Source organism: Cricetulus griseus, chromosome X (genome assembly GCF_003668045.3).
Source record: "Cricetulus griseus strain 17A/GY chromosome X, alternate assembly CriGri-PICRH-1.0, whole genome shotgun sequence".
NCBI classification, from domain to species: Eukaryota; Metazoa; Chordata; class Mammalia; order Rodentia; family Cricetidae; genus Cricetulus; species Cricetulus griseus.
Genome location: NC_048604.1, coordinates 21545316 through 21566062, shown reverse-complemented (window position 1 = coordinate 21566062; position 20747 = coordinate 21545316). Strand labels below are relative to the sequence as shown.

The 20747-nt window shown below is 39.4% G+C and overlaps 1 protein-coding gene across 8 annotated transcripts in view; it reads right to left on the bottom strand.

Annotated features, from left to right (window-relative positions):
• Smarca1 (SWI/SNF related, matrix associated, actin dependent regulator of chromatin, subfamily a, member 1) overlaps positions 1–20747 on the bottom strand; it is a 162364-nt gene that overhangs the window by 71611 nt on the left and 70006 nt on the right. For 3 of the 8 annotated variants that reach the window (XM_027433494.2, XM_027433491.2, XM_027433493.2), the window contains exons 1-3: positions 8000–8312; positions 3241–3342; positions 274–440 (exon numbers count right to left, since the gene is read on the bottom strand). In XM_027433494.2, the coding sequence (XP_027289295.1) occupies positions 274–440; positions 3241–3342; positions 8000–8176 (446 nt within the window). In that variant the 5' untranslated portion in view covers positions 8177–8312. Of the gene's footprint in view, positions 1–273; positions 441–3240; positions 3343–7999; positions 8313–20747 lie in introns of those variants that run through there. The other 5 variants (XM_027433492.2, XM_027433495.2, XM_035450311.1 and 2 more) reach the window with 3 other exon arrangements.

Below are 20747 nucleotides of genomic sequence, written 5' to 3'. Positions count from 1 at the left end.
CACATTCAACAGCAATGCTGAAGCACCAAGTTAGGTTTGTTAACATCTTTTATGAAAAAAAGGAATGTGCTATCCAGTGTCTGGCACAGAATGTGCTAGAAGCAGTCTACATTTTTAACTAATTAAGTTCTGGTAAGGAAAAAAGAAACATTGTTGTCTCCAAGACATATTTATATTATCAATAATCCTATTTTATATAGTTATACTGATCAAATGTAACCAGAAGGAGGAGGCATTAAAAGAGGGGAAGAAAGTAGAGAGAGGGGTGCATACTCTCCAACAGAAATCAAGCTCTGCTTCTCATCTTTCTTTACTCGAAGACGCCCCAGTTTCATGGTGAGAGGAGATGTTGGCGACTTCTGTGCTGAAGGTTGGATAAAATGTGCAAAAAGTTCTGTCTGCTTCAGTAAAAACTCAAATCTCTTTGCCCGGTCTGCTTTCTAATTTACAAAAGGGGGAAAAGAAAACATTTTCTTTTTATAGTCATTCAAAGTTATTCATTCAGTAAACATTTATACTCTGCTTAACTTATGCAAAATCCCAAGTGCTTTGAACATACTTATCTACCAAATTCCCTTCATAAATCCATGAAGTAGTCACCAGTGTCATATCCATTTTACAGATGATAAAATGAAGGCACAGAATGAGCAAGGAATGTTCCCAGGCTCCCACAGCTTGTAAGTAATCAAATTTCAAAATGCTATTTCAAAGAGTTTGAACAGAAAAAAAAAGACCCAAAAGATTCTGTAAATACTCTCAAGAGGAGTATACCCTTGGGATTGGAGGTGTAATGCAGGGGTAGAGCATGTGTCAAGGCCCAGAGTTCAATTCCCCAGGCCCGATATGACAAAAGGATCAGAAAGTCAAAATGAGAAAATATGATCCATTCATCTCTCTAAAATACGATTCTCTTTTCCTTAAGAATAAGGAAATTATTTAAGCATCAATTATTATGTAAATTGGGACCAGGTGTGGCACACATATTTAATCCCAGAACTCAGAAGGGAGAGACAGGAAGATTTCTGTGATATCAAAGCCATGCCTGTCCACATAGGTAGCTTCAGTACAACCTGGACTGCACAGAAAGACCTTTTCTCAAAATACCATAAATAAATAAATAAATAAATAAATAAATAAATAAATAAATCACATATAAGTTATGATACATACATACTATAAACTTAACTTTCAGAATTACTAAGCTGCTCCTAGAAATAACCGAAATCTAAGAATACAATATCAGCTACTCTCAAAAATATTTTCAATGTCATGGTACAATAATGCAATGAACATTGCTTTGAATTATGGCAATCTGGAAAATAATATTTTATGCTACTAGTATATAAGGTTTCTACCCAAGGGAATAGAACTTAGAGAAAAAATATAGGCACATACATATATGAAGCAGTTAATCTACATTAAGTACTAAATGCTGATGTATAGTCTAAAATTTTAATAAGCTCTGAGTAATATATATAACTTGTACCATCAAAATAAATGGGCTATCTTATTTTATTTATTATTACTTTTTAGATGCCTGTATATTTTCTAATAAGGGAGAAAGAAGGCAAGTGGATTTGGATGGGAGGCAAGTAGGGAAGAATCTGAGGAATAAGGGGAAGGGAAACCATATTCAGGATGTAGTAAAAAATCTATTTCAATAAAAGAAAAATAGGAAAAAAATTAAAAATAAAAAAATAAACATGTTCACTACAAAACTTTAAAAGATCAAAAGACTTGCACTTCATCTTAGACAAAGGAAAAAATGAACTTGGTTTTTTTTTTTATTTAGAGTCACGTTCTGACCATTTGGCAGAGAATAATTGATTAATGGTGAAAAATTAATAACAACACCAGAAACGTGCGGGAACGTTCATTAGCTTAGATACAAGACTTTGAAAAAATACATTCAGATGACGAGCTGGAAGGAGGCCAAAACTTTTCCACTTCATGTTATCCTCTCTGGAATGTTGTTTTTAGAACTGTTAAAACATTAACTGTCTCCTTAGATGTGGTCTTAAACACAGACTCTTCTTGTAAAATAGCTATCAGCAACTAGAACATGTATTGCCTTCCTACTTTTTTTTAAACTGGAAAAACATTCCTTCGGGGGGAAAAAAATCAGTTCCAACTACCTGTCCAGTTCTGGGTGACTGAAAATTAAACAAAGAATAATGAAATATGTGGTGCTCGACAAAGATTACATGACTTAAATAAGTAACACATTCATGCATTAGGTAAATAAGCCTTAATATGCTTAAAAGGTATATTATCATACTACATATTTCCTTAATGTATAGCATTCCTTTATATACAAAGTCAGGAGAAACGCTGATCTGGCATCATGACTGCATTCCCCACAGGTACAAAGCCACACGACTACTGCCACTGATACCTTCATCACTGAGTCCACAGAATGTTTTTGCCTTGCAACATCTCAGTATTGGTTAAAGACCACTGAGAAAAAGTGAGATGTGGCTTCTCATCTCAACTATTCCACAAAGTTTCCGTGGTTCTTAATTTTCTCCTTTGAAAATGAGATTAATTTATTCAATAAAAAGGAATTGTTGCCTCAGTGGTTAAATTGCTTGTCACAACAATATAATATCCCGAGTTCAGATCTCTAGCCCCCACATAGAAAGTTAGGTACAACAACACACACCCATGTTGCCAGCATTGACAAGAAGGAGGGGGTGAATCGCTAGAGCTCACTGGCCATTCAGCCTCACCAAATTTGTGAGCTCTTGGCTCTTGATTATGCCAGTGGAAAAATAAGTGGAGAGTGAATAGGGAAAAAACTGAAATTTAAGAAGACCAGGATCAAAAAATAAGGTGGGCAGTAATTGAGGAAGATACCTGACATCTACTTCTGGCCTACACACATGCACGCACGCACGCACGCACGCACGCACGCATGCGAGCACACACACACAGATACATACACACACATATATTAATACATACATACACACACTTGTGACACTTTAATATATTAAATTACATTTGTACTATGAAATCTGATTATGTGTCATAGATAAATCTTTTTCATCTTCTATATCTCTATAAAAATTAACTATAAGGCATGGAAAGTGGAACCAATAATCATATAAATTGGGACAATAAAGCTGAAGAGTCACAAGTTCAAGAATTTCTGCCTGGAATTATATAACTAGACCAGGCTACAAACAAACAAACGAACGAACAAACAAACAAAGAGAATCACAATGGTCACTACCTTACCAAGGGTATATTTACCATTTTCTCTTCATATTCTGGGTCCATTTCCTTTTCAGATTTGGAAGGTTTAGCAGCAAGTTTTAGTTGCAATGGAGAAGTGCTTTTCTAGAATGTCAAAGGAAATAAATATCAGTCAATTGCAAAGCAAGGTCTTTAAGCTGGTCAATGTTCTCCCTTAAAGAAAGCCAAAAGTAATTAAATAACTTGATAAATAAATCACTGAGGGCCATGAATGGAACAATGATGAGAGTGAGATATGAAGCAGGGCTTATGATTAATCCAGTTCTGTGCACCTGAGGTCCAATTTAAAAAAAAAAAACCTGAAATATCAGAGAGATGGCATTCATTAGAATAAAACCCAAAATAAAACACTAAGCCTTTTTGTCTATTTTTTTTAATTAAAGCCGAAGAAATGTGTAACCATAAAATAGCAGGCTTAGAAATCCTGAACAGGCTAATGCTCAGCCACAAACCAAAGAATTCAAGAAATGTAAATAATAACCCTCCCAAACACTTCTTTATGTACTGGAAACCAGCCAGACTTTCAGAATAAAAGACTCTGGCTTCTGTTCCTGAAGCAACACTTTTGAAATTTGTTTTCCTAGACTAATTAAAGCTTGTACATTTTTATACAGTGCGACATGATCTCATACACTTAAAATAATCCAATGATACAGCTTCAAACTGGTCACTTTATTTCCTCTAGAAAGAAAACTATTTTATTCATGTTACAAAACCTTTTACACAAGTGATTCATTGGAGCTATTCACTATTAACTGTTGGTATTTTTAAAACTGTAATTTAGTGAACACTAGCATCAATTAGCAATAATCTGTCAATACAGGGTCAATATCTTATGTGAAAACATAGAATAAATACCCTTCTCTGGAATAAATCAAGAGATAAAATAACAAAAGAATCTATTCATTAAGATCGATACCAAAAATATTTGAATTTGAACACACACTTTGCAGAAATTAAAGCACAAATCTTTTTTGTGAAAACAAAAGAAATGAGGTCAGTTTTATTACAGCTTTTGTCAACCTGTCTTTGAAATCTCCTATAATAATTCAGCACCAGAATGTGACATTAAACAAGAAAACAAAATGCCTCCAATAATTAATGACTGTCTTCCAACATTTGCCTAAAGGTTTATTTTTAGAAAATTCAAAGAAAGATTTTCGAACATGACCTTGGTTAGAGTCTATTTGGAGCCCTGGTCACATAACAACTATGTTGATCTACAGCATCTCATGTGTATCGATCAACTATATGAGATGTTTTTGATGTAATTCTGGATGGGTTGGAATGGAAACTGAAGGTCATACTTTCAATATGTCACATATGTATGCCAGGAGTCAAGGTGTATGCCTTTAATCCCAAGACTCAGGAAGCAGAGACAAGGGGATCTCTGTGAATTCGAGGCCAGCCTGCTCTACAGAGGAAGTTCCAGGACAGCCAGAGCTATGTAGAGAGACCCTGTTTCAAGAAAACAAAAACAACCAAAAAAATCACGTATACTGTAAGTCTCATTTTCAGAGCAACAAAATCTTAGATATTAAAATACATAAAATATATGAATAAATAAATCTTTTTAAAAATTCAAACTTTTACCTTAAAAGGCTAATGAGATGAAGTTTCCAAGTTTTAAAACAACTACTTCATCAAATATATATGATGAAATATATATGATGAAGTTATATATGTGTGTGTGTGTGTGTGTGTGTGTGTGTGTGTGTGTTGTGTGTGTGTAGGAAATAAACTTTACTTTCAGAAGATAACATCTCAGAAGAACATTTTATTCATTATGTGCTTAAAAGTCTAATCACGCGTTAATTGAATCCCTCATCTTGAGCAATACTATTAAGAGATATGGGTAATCACTTCATTGGCATTACTATCCACAACATTTTTTTTTAATTTTTCAAGAACCAGATGGCAAGAAAAAAAATGCAGCATGTGAGCTGTCACAATCAGTTCACTAACTGCTCTACCCAATTCTAACTCATTTGATAGTCCAGCTTTGCACACCCAAGGGAATGGAAGCAATACCAAATGACATAGTAAAGACTACTAAAACAAGATGTATCCAGGACACCAGGAAGAAATGGCAGAACTCCATAACTGAAATCTTTCATCCATGGGGTTGAGCATCACTGCTATTTTTGTATTTGACAGATGATTTAAATTATCATATGCCTTTGTTATACCTATGTAGCGTATGGTAGATAAATTATTTCTGATGAAAGTAGATGAGGTCATTTAAAAGTGAAAGTAAATATCCTACTCTTGCAGAGACAAAAATTATCAGAATCAGAAATAATTAGAAGCTATTATTACTTAAAATATTCTGAGGAATGGTTATTTACTTGAGGGAAAACAACTTGCTTAATGTCACCTGGCTTTGTATCCTTGTCAAAGTATACTAACCAATGACTATGAGGAAAGGATAAATGTGTACTTCTTACAGATTCAAGGTAGTTCAAAATATACTTAACATTTTAAAGTGCTTATATATGTGTGTTTCTATACATTTGTTTGGGTGTATGCACATGTGAGTGTGAAGGTTCCATGCATCAAGTGTGGGGGACAGAGGAGAGCATCAAGGTTCCTCCTCTACTGCTTTCTACTTATTCCTTTGAGGCAATATCGCTCCCTCAACCAAGGGCTACCTTTTTTCCACGAGGCTTATAGCCACCAAGCCTCAGCAATCAATCCTCCTAGATCTGTTACCCTAAAAAATATGGTCTTTGGGTGTGTGCAATCTAGTATGTTACCTGGTTGGCGGAACCCAAATTCTAGTCCTCAAGGTTGTGTATCAAGGGCTCTTAACCCTTTCTCCCATCCCAAAATAAACTTTCAAGGACAACTGAAAATTTCAAAAATATATGTATTGAGGGGCGTTTAATCCCAGCACTCGGGAGGCAGAGGCAGGTGGATCTCTGTGAGTTCGAGGCCAGCCTGGTCTCTAGAGCGAGTGCCAGGATAGGCTCCAAAGCTACACAGAGAAACCCTGTCTCGAAAAACCTGTGTGTGTGTGTGTGTGTGTGTGTGTATTGACCAAAATAAGGAACTTTGGAGACCTAGGAAATGCAGCTTCTCTCCTGAGTGGACAAATGAGGTTCCACCAGAGCAGTGTATAGAGTTCATGAACATACAGCAATACATTGCATGTTTATTAAATATATTTTTATTGATCCCCAGTCTTCAATGGAAATCCAAAAACTTACTCAATTTCAAAATCCAAAATTGATTACCTTTCCACACAAGGAGGAGGAGAACTTAGCACTTATATTTGCCCAGTCCAGTGAGTAAAAGCACTAGATATATTTCTGAATTCCTCAACCAATTTATCTTGATACTTGGTATTTGGCCCATCTGTAATCATCAGTGCTGTCTTACTGATCCATTGTTTTCCATGGTTTTCACTTAGCACTACAGTTGCCTTCTGTTTAGTCAACTCTGTAACCATAAACTATGTGATTTGAGTAACTGCTGGATTTAGCATCACTTTTCTAATTCGAGGCAAAAGGTGTTAATTTTCTCCAAAAGTTGTCCATTTAGTCATATAGCATTGTATAATGATTCATACAAACCCACTGGAAATGTCTAAAGCATAGTTTCAATTACCCACCATTTTTTGATCATCATGTGTGTCATAAATGGAAAAAACATCCACCTATAAACGATCTGTTCTGCAATTTTATTAGACATGAAAAATTTCTTATGCTCCATCCTATCCGTTAACATCAATTTTCAAAGCATTGTATATTCAGATAATGCCTACTTCTTGGATTTGTCTGGAATAGGTGTGACAGTGGCTCCTTCTCGTGTGTCAGTAGTACTTCATCCTGCAGGCTAGGACTTTACAACGTTTACAAAAAAGAAAAAAAAATATTGCCTGTGTCCAGGAGTGAATGGTGCCCCAGTAGGCAAGGGAAATGAAAGGCTGGAAGGCCAGAGGCCAGATGTGTGGAGGAGGATCATCTGGGTGGCGTGGAGCAAAACACTATAACATCAGGGGCGGGGCATGAGAGGGTGAGGGTGCAAAGATTGGACATTTTCCTAAGACAGCAAGCATGGTTTCTCGGTGTGAGGATTGTAAGGTAAACCGCGGAGAGGTTGTTTTCTTGACAGGAGACCCCTCCTCGCCATGAGGTGGGGATCAAAGGAACAAGGAGGATTATTTTTTTTTTCTGTAATCCCAAAGACAGACACTGCCAATCAAAGCGAACGTTATCTTCCAACCATTCTTCCCCTTCCCCGTCCTGCTCCCCCTACCACCAGCATCTTGAAATTTAAATTACAAAATTAAGCCCCAGTCAAACCCCCTTCAGGGATGGTGGGAGTGAAGGGCCCAGATTTCCTAGGCAGAGGCCGACGGGAAGAGGGGGGTAGGAGAACAAGCGAGGAAAGGGAGAGGCGGAGGCTTTTTCCTGCACAACCCCATCCCCCATACCGTTCCCCCAGTTCCGGGAAGGTGGGGAGGCCCGGGGCTCGGAGAGACTTGGGGCTCGGGACCGGGACACCCCACCACCCTGCCGCGCCCTCACCCTGCCCCGCCCCCGCCCAGCAGGCGACCGACAGGAAAGGGGGAGGGGAGAGAATGCTAGATGGTTCTGCCGCCCCGCTGCCCCCATCCCTGCAGTGATCGCCGTACCTGTCGGCGCCAAAAGGTCAGGGTTTGGGCCCCTATGAGGGGCCAGGCACAGGATGTGACCAGCACACACAGAGCGCGCGCACACACCCCTTTCCTATTTACCTCCTTCTTCTTCTCGCCCTTCTCAGTGGCCGTGGTGGCTTCGGTGGCGGCGGCGGCAGCCGCTCCCTCCTCTTTAAAGGTGGACGGCCCGGGCTGCTCATCCTCTATGACCACGATTGTGGCTCTGGCATCCGAGGCTGCCACGGTGGCTGCCTCTGTGGCCGTGTCCGACTCCATGGCGTTGGAGCGGGAAAGATGAGAGGGGACCAGGAAGGGGAGAAGGGAGGCTTCTGAGCGGCAGCAGTGGCTGCACTGGAAAGAGCTGGATAGAGCAGGGGTAGGGAACACTAGCTTCCAACCCCTTCGCTCGCCCCCCACCCCCCCACCCCACTTCCGTCCACCCACCCTACGTCATGGCCTCCCCCCATCACCTCCCCCCTCCGCCCCCCCTCACCAATCGCGAGACTCCCCCTCCCCACCCAGAGCCAGGCTGGTCCCACACGACCAACTGTTGCCTGAATGTGGGGTGCACTCAGGGGTGGAGGATGAAACCCACACAGCTCACGGCCCCTTAAAAATTCTACTTCTCCATATACCCCCAACAGTGAGCCTGGGTTCCCCTCACAGATGTGTGCAAAAGAAATTCTCGTTCCCTCGGATCTGCTCTACCTATTCTGCACCTCTGAGCCTCGGGGTGTTCTCCTTTCTAGCACAAAGAACTCCTCCGCTTATGACTGCACTGTAGACGGTCTTTCTCGGTATACAGTTTTTCTTTGGAAAGCTCAGAACCCCTCTGGGGACTGCCCTTTTGCAGGTTTCTGAGCGAATTAGATTGCTACTATAGACTCACCTTCAGCAACTCTGCTGAAAAAGAGCTTGAATCACTTAATGGCAAAGATCCCTTTAGAAGGCAGAACCTGACTCAGATTTTATGGACATGTGTTCTGCTTTCCACCCTGGTTTTCTCTGATGGCCAATACTCAGGAGTCCTTTTGACTGCACCCCTGAATTTTAAGATTCAAAGGGAACAATGTCAAAAAGTCTTCCACAAAACCTAGGGCAACTTGAGATAGGTTACCTCATACTGGTCATTGAATTAAACAGCTATGATTTTTTTTTTTTTTGCTTCTGTTCTGTTCATACCCTTCTTATTAATCACTGATCACTGAATGGATTTTGTAAAAGGTGTGAATGTGCATAAACATGACTATAAATTATTGCTTCTATGTCCCCTCATTATTTATCAACAATGGAAAGATTGACATCCTAGCCTTTAAAGTTCAGTTATTAGAGATGACAGACAACAAAGCATGTAAGAAACAGTATAGCAAACAATCACAAAGCATACTGTTTACAAAATGAAGCAATTGCTTTCCAAAGCAGCTGTCACACGGTTAGCTCCATCAGCATACCTTCCTAAACAACCCATCTAAAATAAAGCGTGCGTTGGGTAAATAGTACCATAGCACTCCGGTGAGCCCAAATATTATCTATTACTGGTCACACATGCCTTAGTGTGAATGGATGTGGATGTGAGATTGTGTCCCTAAACTAGGTCTTGTTTCTCTGCTTCTCCCTTTCTCTGTCTCTGTCTGTATATGTGTGTGTTTCTCTGTGAATATATCCCTCTTCTCTCCCACCTCTCTCTTCAATGTAGGGTCTTGCTCTGTACCTCAAGCTGGCCTTTAATTTGCAGCAATTCTCCTGCCTCAGCCTCTCAATCCCTAGGATTATGGGAATATGCTCCATTCCATGATCTAGTTTTAAACACACAAAAAGAGGCAGAGAAGAAGCCAGTGACTGAAGGGGTGTGCCAAAGAGAAGAAAGAAGAATCTGATGGTGGAATCTTCCCATTCTACCTTCATTATGTGTGGATCCCTCCACCCCAGTCCACTATTCATGTATCCTACTGAAGCACAAACATGCACTACCCAAAGGACATTGGGTGTCTCGGTATAAAAAAAAAAAAAGAAAAGAAAAAAAAACTAGTGTTCCTGAAGCATCAGATTCCATTGAAGAAGAAGAAGGGGAAGGGAATTAAGTCAACTAACTGACCATTAGAATATGAATTTTCTATTGAAGTATACATATACATTAAGGAATGCAAATTTTTATCCCTTCCCCACTGCCTGTACAATCTCCTCAATAAACCAATAAGGTCCTTTGGTTGACAAATTCCAGAAGACCTGAAAGGAAAAAGCAGGATATATACATATACCTACCTACCAAACAAAGGGAGTAGAGGATTTTTCTTTTTTTTTCCATTCAAAATGATACTGAGAGAAAATAGAATTCCCCTTTTTGTTAACTGCAGCTGGCAGAAAGAGTAGAAAAGTCCAAGAAATATTTGTTGTCTTTTGTTGTATCCCTGCTTTTAAGGTACCATATTCCTTATTGCTATGATACAATGTTTCTGGTACACCATGTATTAAATGTACTTTCCTCAGGACATCTTTTTCTATGTGAATATGCATTCCACATTCCAAGAGAAGAATTTGGGAATTGATTTAGGCTTGGGAGACAGAACATATTTGTACTTTGGCAATTTTTTTATAAATGTATAAGGTATTCCTTCCTTTTTAAGACAGTGTGGCTGAAAGTGCATTCGAGTATGAGAATCTGGCTGGAAAGGTCAATGCTTAGTCAACAGACTTTGCCACGGGATTTGTGCAAATATTGGCCTTTGGCTTATGGCAACAGCTGGTATTTACAGAGCATGTACCCTCTTATTTGTGAATCTGCCTAGAATTCATGATCTGTAGACTTTGTTCAAGTCCCCTCACTTATGACTGTCGACACCCTGCTCTATCTGCTTCTACTCCGCCCTCATATGAACTTGTCTTGTGAAATGGTCTTTGATTTCACTGTTCCATTGGAGTTGGAGAAAAAGGCGAATGTTTAGAAAAAATGGAAGTCATGTGAATATAGGAGCCTCAAAATTATTTTCCCCTCCCGTGTGAAATGTCTGTTTGGCAGATATGAACGTCATAGAAGTTTTGCAGTTGTTACTTAGACAGAGTGAGACTTATCTACTAACCACCAGAATGCATGTCCACACTCGGTATTCGATTATCTACTAAATTCCTAAAAACCACTTCAAGAGCTTTGTGTTCCTTCTCTTATCCTGTATCTGAAATTTGTCACGGGAGCTGAATGATGGCTTCAAACCTTATCATTATCTTTAGAAGCTAGTGCACAGAATTCTGGTCATAGTATCTTGATTGCAACTATAATACCACATTGAACCAACAATCTTTCTCATCTCTTTTTTTAATTTATGGTGGTGGCATTTTTTTAAAGCCTATGTCCTTGGTGCTGACAATGTTAAGAAAAAACTATTGGTCATATTGAATAGAATACTTCTTTTTTTTTTGGAATGTTTTATGCTAATATTTTTTTATTTTTTTATTAGTTCAAATTAGGAACATGCTTCACGTGTCAATTCCTTCTCCTTCTCCCTCTCCTCCCCCAACCCCTCTCCTCCACCTACCCCACACCCCATCCACCCTCCACTCCCAAGGCAGGATAGGGCCCTCCACCGGGGCTCCCCAAAGTCCACCACATCATCCTGGGCCGGGCTTAGGCCCTCCCCCATGTGTCCAGGACGAGAGTGCATCCCTTCACATGGGATGGGCGAATAAAGATACTTCTTAACCACCTAATATATACTTTCTTTTACTGTTTGATTTACTTAAGTTTTTTTCTACAGCAATTTTTTGTAAATTTATTTTTTATTGTTTGACAGTTTCGTACATTTATAGAATGAATGTGAGTCTTGTTCACCTCCATTCTCCTGTCTTATATCCCTCCTCCTGCTGGAACCCTTCCTCTCAGCAAGTCACGTTTTACTTTCCCGTCTTCCTTTCATGTGTGACCCACTGCTTGAATTAGAAATTTGCCCACACATGGCTAAGAGGTTTTTTACTGAAGCAAGTGTGACTTACCAGTGGCTTACCCCACTAAAGAAAGTAACACCCCTACCCCAACAATTTTTTTGTTGTTTTTCAAGGCAGGGTTTCTCTGTGGCTTTGGAGGGGGTCCCGGAACCGGCTCCGTAGACCAGGCTGGTCTGGAACTCACAGATATCCGCCTGTCTCTGCCTCCCAAGTGCTGGGACTAAAGGCATGCGCCACCAACGCCCGGCTCCCCAACAACTTTTAACAAGTTGTTGTGGACAGATGGGACCTTGTAGACCCATCTACCATCCATGATGAAAGATTAATAGGCTCAGTCTTGTGCAGGACGTATGAATGTAGCCACAGCCTCAGTGCAATGGCTCTGACATGTCCTAAAGACAACTTTCTGCTACACATCTCCCCGTCGTTTGGCTCTTCCATTGTTTTGGGTTTTTTTCCTCTTCTGCAATGTTTCCTGGGCCTTGGTATGCTACATTCTTGCTATCCAATATTGCTTATGCTCCTAATAGTTTCATCAAATAAAATCAGCACATCTGTTTTACAGATGACAAGATGGAAATTTAAGGAGCTTAAACAATTCATCTAAGATTCCATAGCTAGTAAGTATCATAAGCCAGATTCAAATTCCAAACTCATTCAACATCTCATTTTTCCCATTTCATCTTTGTCGACTTCCCTGTTTTTCACTGGACTTCCTCCTTAATACTGTAATTTACATTGAGAAAATGACTGAAAAAATATTTCTGTCACCTATCTCCCTGGTGTTTCCTCTAAATTACCCAAATAGTAATGATACTTAGGACAATTACTGCTCAGAGGGGAAACCCTAAGGGAAACAACTTAGATATTTAAGAAGGGATTGGAAAACAGTTGTAAAGCACATTCATAAATGGAATATTAAACAAACATTAAGAATGATTATGTGTGGCTTGGAGAGATGACTCAGCGGTTAAGAGCACTGGCAGCTGTTCAGAGGATCCAGTTCAACTCAAAGAACCGACATGGTGGTTCACAACCATCTGTAACTACAATTCTAAGGAATCTGATACCCTCTTCTGGCTGCCATGGGCACTGCATCCATATGGTGCACAAACATACATCCAGGCAAAACTCATAAAATAAAAATAAATAATAAATTTTTAAGAAGTAATGATTATATAAATAGGTGTTTTTTAAAAAAGAAATATGCTATTAATATACAGTTGAATACAAAGGGGGGAAAGCAAAGAAAATGTATGTAACTAATGAAAAGTCCTGCTCCAAATGTTACCTGTCGCTGCAGCAATGTGGTCAGAATATGGGAGACAGGTTTTCTATTATATCTAGTTTTCTTTTTATTTTCTAGTATATCATTTTTCCTTGATGAAGTTGCTTCTTATGTAAGGGATAAAGAAAATGGGAAAGGATGAAAATCAAAACATTGCTCAAAGCTAGCAGAATGAATCAAAACTGGAAAGGAAAACAGCATACACCAATAATCACACCGAAGGGTGAGGCCAGCAGTTGTAGGGATTAGGGCCTGCCTGGGACACATAATGAGAAACACAATAGCATTTTATTCTAAAGGAGGAATGTGGCCATGGTGGGTAAAGTAGCAGAAGCAATAGAAACTATTATACTGGTTATAATGATGTGAGCTTGGGTAAGGAACTACTTTTGACTGTTACCATTTTAAGCTGTGTGTGTATAAATATCTCTCTACTTGTAGAAATTATCATGTAAAACATAGGCCAAGAAAAAGATAAACCAAAATTTTCAGGTGCTTTCTAATCCTGAAATTCAATCCATCCATAATACCCTAAAATATGAAAGATGCTAAAATATATGAATTTTTAAGGTATTATATCATGCATGATAAAAATTATTACTGGCAGAATAGTGGCTGGTTTTGGCACTGTAGTCCAAAATCTTGAAGTTCAAATTCTACCCAGTTATTCAACCTTTCTGCCTTCAGATTTGCATCTGTAAAACAGATAGGATAATATGTAACTTAAAGTGGTTAATAAAGATGCAACATAAAAATGGATGAAGAAATATTTTTAAAATAAATGAAAACCACTTTAGATGGTCTTGGTGTGTAAAATGCAGTCAGTGAATGCTAATTAACAAAAAGACAAAACTCAAGACAACACCTCAAGCTTCAGACCGAGCCAAGGATATAAAAAATCCCTGGCTGGAAATCAGCCCTAAACAGTTGCCAAGTTAATTGAGTCTATTATCATTTTAAGGGTCAGCAATTCAGTGCAATTGCACTTGTCTAAAGGCAAGTTCCAAAGATATGAAGTAAATTAGTCAAAAGAGAATCAAGACACTCCCCAACTTAGACTGACACCTACCTGAAGGCAGGAAATATTTCTGATTCATGTTTCTAAAAACATGAATCATATACAAAGAACATACTTTGTATATGACAGTACAATTTATATATCAAATGCTATAATGGAATGATTCACTTTTTAAAAATTATATAGGACTGTTCAGTCCAAGAACTAACTGAACTGCTACATTGTGTCCTTCCCCCTCTACACATACCTTTGGACTTCTAGGTTGGCTTTTCCTGTTTCTCCCATTTCCCTTCTGTCTTTTCCTAGGTGTCCAGTTTTACCAACTGTCACATGCATAACAAACAATATATGGTTCAATTATGCAGGCATGATCTCTAGGTTCTACTACTTATAACTGAGTGAGATACAGTTTGAGTTCAAATCTTCACCTTGAATGATGTATTGATATCTGTACTGACAAGGTACCACAACCGTTTGTCTCAGATTCCATGGAACCTTTCTAATATTGGCCATTCATTTTCTAGACATGTGGGACAGTATGGTTTGGAATATCTTCAAACATCCACCAGTATCATTCTTGTTGGTTTGAAGATCACTTCAGATCTGGTACTGCATCCCTTAAATACAGTATGCTACGGATTTCTCTCTGCATCGTGTCCCTGCACAGAGTCTTTTGAGTATTTATCCGGGCCACACCATTTGTCCCAGGGAATATTCGCATTCATATCCTCAAACGCATCATCTCCACAGATGATGGATTCATTCTCTTTGCTCTTAAAAAAAAGCATACAACACCTAGGAATTACCATTTCTGGGACACAGAATCCAAACTCAGAGCCTAGCAGCAGCAAAGAGGAAAAAAACATGCATATAACACTTTCAAGGCTCCTTTACAGTATGTATCAGTGACTTTTTCTGTTGTTGGGGTAAAATATAATGACCAAGGTAACTTTTAGAAGGAAGAGTTTTAGTTTGGCTTGTAGTTCTAGAATGATGGGAGTCCCTCATGGTGGGGAGGCATGGCAGCAAGCTTCAGACTTGGTAGCTGGTAGCTCCTATCTTTAAACTCAAGAAAGTACATTAGAAATGCTGTGAGAACATAAATACCCAAAACCTACCCTCACACAGTGACACACTTTCTCCAGCAAGGCCATGCCTCCTAAACCATCCTAAGCAGTGCCACCAACTGCAAAACAAATGTTCAGATATCTGAGCCTATATGGGCCATTTCTCATTCAAACCACCACATTACACTCTTAGGCGCCCATAGGCTCATGGCTATATCATAATATAAAATACTCAGTCCAGCTTTAAAAGTACCCATAGTCTTTCTTAGTCCAAAATCTCTTCTGAGACTAAAGGCAATCTCTTAATTGTAACACGCGATAAAATCCTCAAAAGCAAATTACATACTTCCAACGTGTCTTAGTAATTTTTCTATTGCTGTGAAGAAACACCATGACCATGGCAACTCTTAGAAAGGAAAACATTTAATTGGGGTGCCTTACATTACAGAGGTTTAGTCCATTGTCATCGTGGTGGGAAGCATGGTGGCATGCAGGCAGACATGGTGCTACAGAAAGAGCTGAGAGTTCTACATCTGGATTAGTATATGAGAGAGAGAGAGAGAGAGAGAGAGAAGAGAGAGAGAGAGAGAGAGAGAGAGAGAGAGAGAAACTGGGTCTGGGTTGAGCATTTGAAACCTCAAGCCCATCCCTAGTTACACACTTCCTCCAATGAGAGGCCACACCTACTCCAACATGGCCACACCTCCTAATAGTGCCAATCATTGGTGACCAAGTGTTCAACTCTATGAGCCTATGGTTGCCATTTCTATTCAAACCACACACAACATATGATGGCACAGAATATACATTACTATTATAAAAGAGAAGAAGGGGAGCATAGTGAAGAAATTCTGGACCAAAACAAGACCAGAACCCATCAGGGCAAACAGCAAATCCTATAGCCTCATATCCATTGTCAAAAGGGCTTAGATGGCTCCAGGCCTCCTACATCTCTCTCTTGAGATGGCCTCACTCCCTGTATATTGCTATCATTGGCAGATATCCCATGACTCTGGCATCTCTGTAATCTTGGAGTCTCTACTGCAACCCAGGCTTCACTTTAAAGCCTTCACACAATGGTCACCTGCACTCTCAGAGTCTTAACACAGGAACTATCCTGATACACACAGTCTGGCCTCAGTGGCCCTTGAAACCCGGGGAGGAAGAATCCATGATCCCACTACTCTTGAATCCTCCATCCCTATAAAGCCAGCCTCAGATGAGCAACACTGCTAAGTTTGGCTGATATCTTAGAATGGATCCTGGCCTCTTTGACTCACATTAGCAAGAGCCTCTTTTTTCAGTTGCTTTCTAGGAGCAAAAAGTCTTTGGGCAGTCTTTCACAAAGTGGAAGCTTACCTAGGTGAGTTGTTACTCTGAGGACACCTCTTTCTTGTTCCCCAATAGAGCAGGAAGCTTCTTCTTTATGTTGTTAATCCTAACAAATACATCTTCTCATCCATCACATGCCTTGAGTGGAATATTAAGCTTCCTAATGTTCTTTTCTCTCTAAGTGTACATTTGGTATTTTTCTCTGCCCTTCTTGTTCATTTTCATTGTATATCTAACTAAGCATTATCGGTAACAACCATACCACAGATTCAACTTTATTTCTCTTGAAATTTTCTCTACCAACAAAATGAGTCTGTTACTTTTTAACATAGCCTCGGGAAAGTACTTAGGGCAAGAAGGCAACCAGATTCTTTGTCAAAATATCACAGGAATGGTCTCTAGCTCTGACTCAGCACTCAACCATTCTTCTAGGCAAAGGTTCCAATTACTCCCATATTCCTCCAGTTAACAACACAGTTAGATTCTTCTCCAAAACAGCCCACTCTCTGGTACCAAATTTTGCATTTGTTACTTTTTTTTTCTGTTGTTGTGATAAACCATGGACAATGGAACTTTCTAAAAGGAAGAGTTTATTTTGACATATGGTTCCACAGGGGTAAGATTCCATCATGGTGGGGAGGCATGCAAGCAAGAGGCAAGAAAGGTAACCAGAACAGAAAGCTGAGAATTCACATCTTCCACAAGAAGCATGACACAGACAAAGCAAACTGGAAGTAGGCGCAAGATGTATAATCCCAAAGCCCACCCCACCCCTCAGTGACATATTTCTTCCAACAAGGCTGCAACACCTAAAACTTCTCAAATAGCACCACCAACTGGGTACCAAGTGTTCAAACACCAAAGGTTATGGGAGGCATTTCTCATTCAAACCACCGCACAGTACATATAGAATCAAATACCATGATGGCTCATTAAGAAAACGGATAAAGTCCTCATCCAAGAATTAACTAGTGGTTTTCATGCCGGCACATCAGCATCATCTGAAGGACTTGTTTAAAAATTAAAATACAAAACAGATAAATGGTCAGGTGTGTCAGCACACAACTGTAATCTCAGCACTCAAGAGAAGTTGAAAGTTCCAGGACAACCTGGTCTACACAGCAAGACCCTGTCTCAAACACACAAACAAAGAACAACTGATTAAAGATTGGCCTTTGGCCTTTGAGCAGGATTTGCAGACCCTGCATGAACAATATCCATTTAGGATTTAAGGAAGACAAATAGAGCACAACTGGAAAAACAAATACATAACAAAGCAAAAGTCATGTAAGGTGTAACCTCTATAGTCACTTGGAGAACGGCAAACTAAAAAACATAATATAGAGCTGCTGTATATCAACTAGAATGGCTGAAATCCTTAAAGACTAACCATAGAAACAGTTGAGAAGGGTGAGGAGCAGGGTGAGCCTCGCATTGCAGTTGAGAATGTAAATTATGCAGCTACTTTAGGAACCAGCCTGACATTATGTTACATTACTAGAGTTGAAGAAATATATTGTGGTAGAGACAGAGATGTGCCACCTTGATTCTCCTTCAGGAAATGCATTCTGTTCAGATTTGGGAAGCAAAGTAAAGAGACAGTCTACAACTGATAGCTTCCTGAGTCTGCCCCAGTTGCACGGAGAAGCTTGGGCAAAGGCCTTGCATGTCTAAGGTGAATAAGTAAGGCAGGGATGCAAAGGAGCATTTCAGACACACAGAAAACATACCAGTGGGCTTTACTTGTTCCAAAGACTGACTCAAGTTTCATTCATCTATTGCATTTTACCTTGCCTTCCCAAACCTTCTTCTTGTGCCTTTCTTTCATGGCTATTGGTCTCTAACAAAAATTTTGAACACAATACACCATTTATGCATCTTTGCTTCTTAGCATCGATCACTAAATCCACTGGTAGAATATACACTCCAGAAAATCATTCATCATTCCATGTGCACCAGAAAAAAATTCTTAATAGCTTGAAAAAGACAGCTACAAGGCACCTTTATAATTTCTTTCATCAGGGGGAACGAATTGTGATATAGTCACTACATGATACAATATCCTGCACATGAATGAAATTGTACAACATCTCTATATGCATCCACCTTCATGATATAATATTAGATGAAATTAACCAAATAGGAAGTATATACTGTAGAACCCTGAACAGGTAAATATATTAATGCATATGAATCATGTATCATATAGTCATATGTTATAATGTAAAAATAAAAACAAGGAAATGATTATCACAAAAGTCAAGATAGTGATTCATGTACAGAGGTGATACTAACATTTTTGTGGTGCTGGGCATCAAATCTCCAGCCCTGAATATACTAAGGAAGCCTAGTACCAGTAAGCTACTCTTATAGCCCAATCTTCAGATTTGTTTTTAACAGCTCAGATGGATGACACAAACCCTGACAAATGAAAATAAACCGAAATTTCTATACTTCAGAGAATTCTGGCTCAGCAGCTGGCCCAAATTTAATCCTGGGTTGGGGAAGGAATGATAAGGGAGAGATGTCTGCTCTAGAGGTATTGTCCCAAGTGCTAATTGTGTTCCATTTCCTGTTCCTACGGGCATTTGCTTTATAATTATTGTTAAGTGTGCTTATCTGTTTTATGTACGTTAAAGGGAGGAAAAAGCAGACACACTGTGGAAAATATAAACAGATATCCTACAAGCATTTGCTTGAAAAAGTATGACTATAAAGTGCTGAGAAAATGGTAAGTAGAGATAATGAACAGAGGCCATCATGTGCTCCTTCGTTCTGCAACAATATAATACAAAACAGACCTTGAAGAGTTCCAAGAAGGTCTATAAAAGGTACAAAGAGGAACTGTTGCTCAGAAGACGAAGCATTCCTTTCCAGCTGAGCAGTAATGAGAAGAGGAAGGCCCTAAGGTGAGTATTGAAGAATCAAATGTTCCATCAGGTAAAATAACAGAGGAGATGGAGGATAGATAGAGCTAAACTAATACTGGCATTGAAGTAAGGAGTATGTACCCAAGAAATGAGACAGCATTTTGCAATTTGTTTTGATGTTTAACATGCTTGGGAAAATTCTAAGTCATTCATCTTTTTCTGTAAGGAATGTTTAACAGATCCCTATGAAAATACTATATGTTTTACAGATGCCAGTGGAAATGTTCCTGCTACTGTGTAGGATGTTTAGCACTGAGTATACCTCCATAAGCAAGAGAGACTAAATTCTGGACTTTACTCTGCCTGCATCTGGGCACCATTTCTTTCCAGAGGCACCATTTTTCCTGAGAGCAATGATTAGGTTATCCTCATAAAACTCAGTCAATTCATTATTTGGGGACTCTTTCAGTCATTTCTTACTTTTAGACTCAATCAAATTTAGGATTTATTTTCTCCCTTCTTCTGGACAGTCATATTGATTTTGGACTCCACAATTTATAAAAATAAGACCAAAATATCAGTTGTGGGGGAAGGGACGAGCTCATTCCTTAAGTTCTGACTGTAGTTTTCACAGGTCTTCCCAGAGGTGTACCATACACGCTGCCATCCATTAAAGGACCCAGCTTTCTTTCTTTTTTTTTGCAGATTTTTTATTTGAATTAGAAAAAAGATTGTTTTACATGACAATCCCAGTTCCCTCTCCCTCCGGTCTCCCCTACCAACCCCCCAACTAAAACCCTACATATCCTCTCTGCTCCCCCTGGATTGTGAGGCCCTCCATAGGGTGTCTTCAGGGTCTGTCATATCCTTTGGGATAGGGCCTAGGCCCACCCCCGTGTGTCTTGGCTCAGGGAATGGAGCCATCTTTCTGTTAGGCCTCTAAGGGCAAGGCCTCTACTGTTCCCCAACACAGTTTCATCTCATGATTCCTCAAGACCTCTGCTCCTAAGTTCTCTTCTCTTCCTACTCATCTTTCTAGCACTTCTTTGGCTTTTGTTTGTTGGAGCTAGAGAGATAGAAGTGAGGAGTGTAACATGTATTTATCAACAGGAACTCTTCCCAAATCTGTTTCTTAAATCCTCGACTGAAACTTCAAATGAGAGTAAGAGTACATTCTGCTTTCCCTCTATGACACCTACATTGGACATGAGCCCAGTCTCATCCTCCACTGTCATACATCAGTTAGGGTCATGAGGGTGAGGGTAGGTGCACTCAGGCAATCTTCATAGATCATTTTACTGCATCCACCACAGTGTTGATTAAATATTACTTGACC